This window comes from Podarcis pityusensis (genome assembly GCF_964106645.2).
Source record: "Podarcis pityusensis genome assembly, chromosome: 6".
Taxonomy (NCBI): Eukaryota; Metazoa; Chordata; class Lepidosauria; order Squamata; family Lacertidae; genus Podarcis; species Podarcis pityusensis.
Window position 1 is genome coordinate 66,897,623 of NC_138030.1, and position 9,852 is coordinate 66,907,474.

Sequence of the window (9,852 nt, forward strand, 5' to 3'; positions counted from 1 at the left end):
TTATCAGTTGACGTTCAGGTAGCCTCAGCAGCTGGGAGTGCATTTTACCAACTCTGGCCAACTCTGACAGGAATAGGCTAGCTGTGGTGATTCAGGTATCGGTAACCTTGACACCTGATGACTGCAATGTGTGGGGCTACTCTTGTGTCTGGCCTGGAAGCTCCAGCTGGTGCAATATGCTGTTGCTAGACTGTTGAGTGGAACAGACTACTGCCAGCACACAACTCCAGTCCTTAGAAGCTTTCACTGGCTACCCATATGTTACCAAGCTACGTTCAAGGTTCTTCTGCTAATTTACAAGGCCCTTAACAACTTGGGCCTAGAATATCTTAAGGACCTGTCTGATCACCGCAATCTCTGAGGAGTCTATTGGCGTTCCCCCATGGCTCAGACATACAACTCATAAGTACTAGAAGGCATGGAGTCAGAGTATTGGATCCAAGCTGGTGAAACTCCCTCCCACTTGCTGAACTTTGGGCGCATGGCTAGGACTTCCTTGTTCCAGCAGGCATTTGAAGGTAATATTTGGTTTTAGGATAAATTTTGAAGGCTTTGTTGTCCCATTTTCTGTGGATTGTTTTTCTGTACACCACCTAGCAATGTGAATAATTAAGTGGTATATAAATGTCATTAATAATAAAGAAATAAACCTTCTGAAATCCAAATTCTGTGTTGTGCCTGTATGGCATGTTAATTTGTCAGCTGTTAACTAGTAGACTATGTTAGCATGTTTTTATTATGAAAGATGTTGAGGTTATTTTAGTGACAGCTGAACAGTAACCAACAATAAATGATTCTTTCTCTCTCTAAAATATTTTCAGCCCAATTGCTTTGTGGAAAAGGAACAAAATGATCACACATATTTATTTAATGCACAATGTATTTTTTATTTAGTACTTCATACAATGCAGAATGCATTTGATTTTAGTTTAGTTCCAATTAACATTAATTAATATATTTATCATTTGATGTAGCACTGGCATCCCCAAGGTGGTTCTCGAGATAACTCAGTTAATTTGAGATATCGAAAGGTTGATCTGAAGTACGTTGTCAGGGTAATGTTCACCCAGTCTGGAGTCTTCTCAGAGCTAAGCTGCCCAAGCCTCTGAGTCAGACGTTGCTTCCATTTCTGTCAAAAAAGGAAAATCACCATCAATCAACAGAGTCCAAGCGATATATTTTTTAGCAGTGTGGACATTCCCACCTTGAATTAACAACAACAACAAAACCCCCCAGTCAAATAATTTGTTGGAATGGGTATGGAATATTTACAATGCTGTATACAATTCTAATTTTTGTCTCTACATCTACAAACAGCGTAAAATTGGTAATTCTTTCAGTTTTTTACATACAGTTGCAAATCCAAACTGAAAGAAGCAAAGAAAGAGGCAAGTGCTAAAAAGAATTTTTAAAAATCAAATAATAATGCTATTTTTGGTAAAGAAAACTTCTGCAGGGATATGTGGGTTATCCTATTAAGGCAACATGCTAAAGATCAGTTCAGTCAATCAAGCAACTACATCCAGCTCTGAAGTGTGAAATACTAATGGGCAGATAACCCAATGGTGTAGTGGATTTGAATGTCACGCGTACATTTTTTGTTTTTACATATTTTTTATTGATGATTTCTTGGTTTACAAAAGTATGTGCAATGTCTCTTTTCTCAAGTTACATTTTCTAGAGGCACACATATGTTTGAACTAACCAGCCTCTTCAAGAACGAGAAGGGAGGCAAACCCTGGACAGGGCCACTCAGTAAGGAGAGAATTGCACCAGCTGTCTGCATTAATGGTACAAAGCCTCGCTTCTCCCTTCCTCCTTCCATTGCAGAGGCAGTCAGCTTTGCCTTATGAAAGGCACAGCTGTGATCCCAGTTGAAGGGGGTATATGGCAATCCACCTCTGTCTTAAAAGACTCTCTGCTTCGGACATGCATTCTGCTCACAGAGACACATTTGCAGCCTTAGTAATGGTAGAAAGTAGAGAGTCCTGAACTTTCAAGCTGAGAGATGCATAGCAGATCAATGACAACACAATTGCCATTGTCCCCTCCCAACTTTGTGTAGTTGGGAATTAGGCATGGACAGGTAGCCTTGGCACTTCTGTATGTGGACAAACCAAGGTCTATTCTGTTCCATTCTCACCGAAAATTTCATCCCCTAATATTTGTTGAAGGCTACTTACAACTTTACAGGCTGCTCTGAAGGCTGCCTTTAAAGCTTAAAAGACTGCCCCAATTCCAGATAAAAACCAGTTTAAGTGGCTAGAAGGTGTTGCTGCCACCATGACTAGTGCCTGGCAATTCCATCCACGGCTACAAGTGCCTCTGGGAGGGATATGATGTGGTGCTGTGCCATTTTTTCCCTAGGGAAGTTGTATGAAGAATGTAGTTTCCAAATTTAACTGACCTCTATCACCTCTATCACACCTATCCGTCAAAGACCAGGAACGCAAAAGCTCTGTAGTGGTTGATGCCTGTTCTTGATTGGGCATCTGGGCTTCATTACTCATTTCACCGTCATTGTTTCCACAGAGTCCGCAGGTTTTACCTCTCATGTTGGAAGCGACTGTAATCTGCATGGATAATGGATATTTACTGTAGAAGCTTGTGTTTGTATCCTTACAATGCAGTGCATTAAAGGAATGGAGCAAGAAATCCTAGCACAAAAAGCAGCCAGCTGTCAGACTTACCATCAGAGTTTCACCATCGTACGTCACATTCACTAGGCCTATCAGTGGTGCCTCAATAGCAATAGTGGTCTCATTTTTACACATTTTAACGTGCGCTGTGGAGAGATGGGATGGTTTAAAATGGCTTACCAATTATTTCAAGAGCAAGAGCATGTTTCAGCAGTGTACATAGAAATGTGCACATTTTGTTCATTTGTTTTACATTACTTTTTGAGTCTTGCCTACAGAATGGGACCAGAGACACAGCAATTTTTGCTGCGAGATTCTGTGACATCAGCTTGTATTGACTACCGTGTACAAAAATTTTAATCAAATTCATGGGTAGGATACTCAGCTAACCCATCACACCTTTACTGATCAAGGCTTACTAACTTATTTTCAATGTTTACTTTCTTTCATTATTATGCGGGGTGGGTGTGTCCCAAGTTATTCAAGGTTTTTTTTTTTTTAAATAAAATTGATTACCAATATATAACCAATAGTCAGAGTACATGGATTTAAGTTGACTCAGGTGAATGGAACTGTGTCGTGATTTAAGAAAAAGCGTAATATCAGATGCAGTACCTTTCTCATCCTCAAACTCCTTTTTGTCAAGCAGGACTCGATTCTCATTGTATAACAAAGAAAGCTTATTCATGGTAGGTAAGATTCTGATATAACTTCTGATCCTGGGGGGGGGGGGGGGAGAATGCTTTTTGTTAGAAGGTGAAAAAACTGATATTAACAATCAGTGTGAAGCAGCCCATCTTTCTCCCATAGTTGTCATTTACGAGTGCACTGCAAAACTGCACCAATTCCCCCTTGAGGCTCCTCATGCTGCCTTCGCTGTGGTTTGAAAGGAAGTAGGTTCACATTAAATTTGAAACCAAATGCATTTCTTCCCCCAATATTGGTTGCTATAGACCCCTCAAGGCATCAGCAGCATGGCATGGGATAACTGTGATCTGATTCCATTTAGATCTGAGAAAACTGCACATTTCTGCAGTCTGGGTCCTGTGGCCCAGTTTGCAATTATTTCTAATGCAGTTCCCATTAAAGGGGGGAAACAGAAATACAGTGGTGCCTCGGGTTACAGACGCTTCAGGTTATAGATGCTTCAGGTTACAGACTCCGCTGACCCAGAAATAGTACCTCGGGGTAAGAACTTTGCTTCAGGATGAGAACAGAAAGCAGCGCAGCAGCAGCGTGAGGCCCCATTAGCTAAAGTGGTATCTCAGGTTAAGAACAGTTTCAGGTTAAGAACAGAACTCCAGAACGAATTAAGTTCTTAACCTGAGGTACCACTGTAAAGGTTAAACCTTTATTTTTTCCTTTATTATCTGAAAAAGCTGTGTATTTGTTAAAACTTACTCTGAAGAGATATTGACGTGAACCTCTCCTGGACTATCAGGTCTGGACTTTGATATCCAAACACGGAACCGTGGTTCATAATTTTCATTTTTGTTGCAGTCTTGGACTACCAAAAGGTCACAGGCATGTTTGGTTGTAGTTACATTGAATACCTTGTTATCAAAGGTCATGATCCGTTCGTTGTCCACCTCACATACAGCTGGCAAGATGACACCCCCCCAAAAAAAGAAGTCAGATGCAGCAGTGAACATAAGATAGCCAGAAATTTGCAATGTTTAGGCAGATGTCTGGAAGTACATTTTCTTGTTAGACTTAGATTCCATCTCTTGCAGTTCGGATGAATAACCGGGGAAGCCTGTTTGATCAAAAAAGCCTCTCAGTTCGACTAGATCTCAGTTTTTGTCAGACTTTTGCCACTTTTACAAAAGATGTAGGTCAACTAAGCTGGCCCCCGTCAGGCTGCCATTAGGACAGAAGCTTCCATCCAGCCATCTTTACTGGGATACCCTGAGATATTGTATCTGCCTGAGGATGGAGGAATGCTTGGACTCAACCTACTCTTCAGAAGCTACACCAAGGATTGATCTTCTGCTGACTGCGCTGCCAAGTCCAAGGTGGCTTAACTAGAGCAGCGGTGGACCAGAACAAAGACTCGCTCACTCTGGTCCGTTGCCTAGGCCCTATCTGCCCCTTCAGCCTCTATTGACCAGTTTAATTTAAAGTTGTGGCAGGCAATCCCATTACTCCTTGCAGCTGCCCAAGGCCAAAACCAGCAGCCAGACTGGAGAAGAGGGCTGCCCCCCCGGTCCTGGGGCACTGCGCCAGGCCATAACTGCTGCCCACCCTGATCATGGATAAGTGACCTTTTTGTGGCTATAAGCAAGCAAGAAAACTCCTTCTGACAGTTTGATCGATGATAATGTGGTTGTAATTTATATACACTTTCTGGGCATACGTATGTCTTATTGCACTTATTGGGACTTATGTCTGAGTTTACGTTCATAGGACTGTGCTGTCAATTATTTATCTATTTATTCATTTTAATGTATTTAAGGTTGCAAGGTGGGTTACAAAACAGAAGAACAACATCATAATTTATAATAATTATTTAAAAAATATATCAAATGAGCCGTGTAAAATCACTAAATCCATTTACAATATATAATTGCTAAACAGAAGGCTTAAAGTTAGAAACAATATGCTTGCAAAATGGTCCTGTTACAAGCTAAGAGCAGGCAATGCTTTAAATTTAAAGACTTGCCTGATGTAAGTAAAGTATTAATTTACCTTCACCTCCTTTGGGTGCCCATGACATTAATTCAAATAAATCATATGCCCTTTTTGCTGAAGATTGATAATATGGAGTTTCGAAAGCGGGTAAAGAAAATGGAAAACAGAGGCCATCTCTGTAAAAGGTTTCCTAGAAAACAAAGAATGAATGTATAAGGACCAATGTGGCTGTAGACAAAGCTTGTGTTTTGATTTATCATTTAACTACATAAACTAAAACATATCTTTCTTTCTTTTCCCCCAAATTTTCTAAACCCATAGGGATGCATACTGATTTAAACTCAGCAGTTCTATTCTCACTAGAGGAAGTGGAGATGGTGGTATCTTTGTCGATTCTTCCTTCCCCTTAAAGTTCCCTGTGTCCCCTCAAAATCTTCTCCACAGGTTGGAGACTATTGGGAGGAGCATGAAAAGTAATATAGGCAGCTGCACCGAGAAAATATCTCCCTCCTTCCTCCCTGGATCTTGACTGAATCTTCAAACAGAAGAATCCCTTCTGTTTGTGGAAAGGACACAAACAGAATATGGATCCAACCTACAGATTGCTTCCAGGGGCCTGCTGATTGAGCAACCATTTTGATTTGTTTGGGGCAAGTTACCCTATTGGCTTGAATATAAGCCTCACTTCTTCTTTTTCCAAATTCCGACTGTGAAATGTTAAAGTGCGGCTTAAATTTGCAACCTTACAAAAAAGGGCTTTTAGTGATATCGCTGCTGAAACAGACATACGGTAAAATGGAACGGATGTGAGTGCCTGTGGAATTTTAAAGGTGTGGCTTATATTCGGGCCAATACAGTATAAGACATTGAACCAAGCAATTCTTATTCCACACTTTCACATCACTTTCTTTTTTGGAAAAAACTCTGCTTTTAGGGAGTAGGGGGCCTGCTGTGCAAAATCACCCACTTTAAGTGTACCACCCGAAGTTGATGGTACTGTATGTGGTTGAATTAAACCTGAAAATATATATTCTCTATACCCAGTTGCTTCCCCAAAGACAAACGACACTTATTTAATAACCCATATTTAATAAAAGAGATAACAAATACATGCCCCGGGAACTCTCAAGATTGTAGCTGTTGTCCATGGAGAAGACTGGACTATTCTGAACAGAACCTGGCGTGAAGGATTCTTCTGATAAACCGCTGTGAAGTATTTCATGTATGCAATACCAGGAATGAGATCCATAACCCTTGATGAAATCAAAACAGGATTTAGTCAGATTTTTTAAAATTAACCCCCCCCCAATATGTGCGACAATTAGGTTTAATAAGAAATGAGGTAGATGCTATACCAAGCAGCACATTTCTCTAGATAGCGTGGAACCTTTGTCCATTTCATCTCAATTTCGAATGCGTCCCGTTCTGCAACCAGCCCACTGGAAGCCTTTACTCGAATGTTGTAATCTTTGCAGTTGTCACCCCAGCTCAGTTCATTCTTAGGTAGGAAATAAAAAAAAAAGTTATTTAATACCATGGGGATGAAAAGCCAATGACCCATTTGGATCCTATCACAATGGCATCCTCATTGCATGGGGGGCGGGAATGCCCCTGTTTTATATGCTGAAAATATTTTTGTTCTATCAATGAGAGTATTTGGGACTGGCCATTTGCTCTGTGTTTTATTATCACAGAACCCAATGAGTGCTTTAGTAACTGTTTTGTAGACCACCGTTAATTTTTTCTTATGAGTTGGCAGTTCATAAGCAAGCAATTGGCCAACCTAAACGATCTTGGTAAGGGATATTTAAAGAACTATCTCGCCCCTCACAAACCTGCATGTTGAGATTGGCATAGGTATGGTTTGTGCTTGTGTGGAACACTTCTCTTTTCAAGTTATTGCACCAATATGTGGCAACTTCTCCCTCTACATTCTAGGAGATGCTTTTTGATTTCTGAAGTTTAGTGAACTTTCAACTTTAAGCAGATCTTCTGCCTGTAATAATCTGTGCCCCCTAGCTAGTGTGGGACAATGCTTTTTATTATCTTTAAAAATAAGAACTGCTCTGCCTCGGTTCTTAATCTATTCGATGTTTATTATTAGTGAAAATTTGTTTTATTGTATTTCAGTAGTTTATCACATGTAGCTTCAGAGAAGCATTGCTGAAAATTGTCTTACAAACCACAAAAATAAATGGAAGCACATTTTAAAAAAATGTTTTGTTTTTTTACCTGGAGTGTGTAAGGTTGCACAACACTATCAAGACATGCTCTCCACTTGGTTCTGGCAAGCTCACTTCCAACTATTTTCATCTGGGCTTTGTAGCGGTCATGCTTCATGTACACTGAAAATTTGTAGCCCTGTTCTTTCTTATCACTCCTAACTGCCTCAGCCACAATGGTAACGTAAGGTCGTAGTGAATCGCCATGGTCCTGGTCCTGGTCCTGGTCCTGAAAGACAGAAAAATGAAAGGGCACCATTTTAATGCCTATGATGATCAGTTGCCTTCAACTAGAGTCACATTCACACCATAAATTTCAAGCTCTGTGATACCACTTTGAACAGTCCTGGCTTTCCCCAAAGGCTATTGGAAACTGTACTTTGCTAAGGGTGCTAAGAGATGTTGGGAGGCCCCTAATCCCTTCACTGAGCTACAATTTCCAGCATGGTTTAACAATCAAATCTCTTTACAGGAAACTTCGGGAACTGTAGCAGGAAGTCTGTGGTTGACACCTTATGTACTTCATGCTGTCTAAGAGCAAAATCAGATGTCTATCTAGAGGTGTAATTATTTGCCTGCCCCATTCATTTATAAAATGGGAGGGTGTGTCCACTTTTAACACTAAAAAGGGTGTGTGGGGAGGGGGAACTGAACTCTGCTTCCATTTCCTTATGCTCTGCCACCCAGCTTTCTCCCGGTTGATTTGATTGTACTTCTGAAAGTGCTATTGAAAGGGTGAACCAGAGATAGAAGGGGAAGAGTAACATTTTCTTAATTATTCAGTAATATTTTTATACCACTTACTATTAGAAGAGAAATCTTGAAACATTTTATAAAGATTACACACACACTGCATTAAAAATGGCAACAATATTACAGATGTCACCCAAAGCATAAGGCAAGTGAAACCACATTCATTTGTTTAATCGCAGATTCTAGCCTCCACTGTGACTAGGACAGACACATGAACAAGAATTGTAGCTGTTTTGAAAATGCTTTCCTCTTGTATTTAATAATAATAATAATAATAATAATAATAATAATAATAATAACAACAACAACTATAATAACTTTAATTATTTATATCCCACTCATCTGGCTGGGTTTCCTCAGCCACTCTGGGTGGCTTACAGCATACAGTCATTGGAAGTTGAACGTAATCCATTCTGGAAGTCTGTTCGACTTCCAAAATGTTCAAAAACCAAAGAGCGGCTTCTGATTGGCTGCAGGAAACTCCTGCAGCCAATCAGAAGTTGCAGAAGCCATGTCGGATATTTGGCTTCCATAAGAATGTCCGAAAACTGGAACAGTCACTTCCGGGTTTCGATCGTTCAGGAGCCAAAACGTTCGAAAACTAGGCTGTTCGAAAACCAAGGTACGACTGTCTATAAAGCACACTAAATTATCAAACATTTAAAACTTCCCACTAGAAAAAATTAACTAATAAACTGAAACTGAAACGGGGACAAACAGAAGAAGACGCCTTCACCCCGGTATGGCTCCCATTTATCACATACACAGCCCAACAGGACAATGACAATAATCCACCAACAGCATACAAATCAATATGGCTAACCTGATCCAAAACACCCACCCACCTCCCTCACACACGAAAACAAAGATCACCACAGCCAATCACAAGCAAACAATCACACCCTAGGCCAACCCCAACCTCTCTCACCACCAAAGGAACACAAGTGAACAACACAAGCAACGCTGACACCAAACTCTACATACATTAAACATAATAGAAACACCGCCACCCGACCCCGACCCCATCCATCTTCCCTCTCTCCACCCCCCCTTTTCTTTTTTCTTTTTCTTCTCCCCCTAATGCCTCAACAAATGAAACGGATTTGTAAAAATGTTACATGGGAAAAAAAATACGAGGCACTACACTTCTGTAATACAAGAAAATCCTTAATAAAATATTTTTAAAAAAAACAAAAACCTTCCCATTACAAGGCTGCCTTCAGATCGCAGTTTAAAGAAGCACTTAGGAAATAAATAAAAGTAGGGAGAAAAACTGACAACTCTGCTAGCCACTTCCTGTAGATTAATTACCTGACTGAAACCTGGACCTAAGCTAAGGAATGAAGCAATGACTTCTTTTTCACTTTTATAAACTTACCTCCCGCAAGAAGCTGCTCCTTCCGCCTTTCTGCTTTCTGTCTCTGCTGCTGCTTCTGGTGTTTCTGGAGTCACTGCTAGAGCTGCTACTGGATTCAGAGGATGATGATGAACTGCTTGATGATGAACTGCTTGATGCTTGCTGATTTTCACCCCATAATAATAATAATAAAATGGAAAGAGAAATAAACAGCATGAGAAGGAGATGACATTGTGATATATAGGACCTG

General features: G+C 40.3%; 1 protein-coding gene across 1 annotated transcript in view; it reads right to left on the reverse strand.

Annotated features, from left to right (window-relative positions):
- Nucleotides 1–862: 862 nt before the first annotated feature.
- Nucleotides 863–9,852, reverse strand: part of LOC308479541 (vitellogenin-1-like) — a gene marked incomplete at its 5' end in the record, with an annotated part of 35,312 nt that continues 26,322 nt past the window's right edge. Inside the window, 10 exons of the mRNA XM_081010245.1 lie at nt 863–1,129; nt 2,408–2,573; nt 2,691–2,785; nt 3,255–3,358; nt 4,041–4,239; nt 5,328–5,460; nt 6,385–6,523; nt 6,626–6,768; nt 7,503–7,721; nt 9,624–9,764. Coding sequence (XP_080866371.1) covers nt 1,089–1,129; nt 2,408–2,573; nt 2,691–2,785; nt 3,255–3,358; nt 4,041–4,239; nt 5,328–5,460; nt 6,385–6,523; nt 6,626–6,768; nt 7,503–7,721; nt 9,624–9,764 — 1,380 coding nt within the window. The 3' untranslated portion in view covers nt 863–1,088. The remainder of the gene's footprint in view (nt 1,130–2,407; nt 2,574–2,690; nt 2,786–3,254; nt 3,359–4,040; nt 4,240–5,327; nt 5,461–6,384; nt 6,524–6,625; nt 6,769–7,502; nt 7,722–9,623; nt 9,765–9,852) is intronic.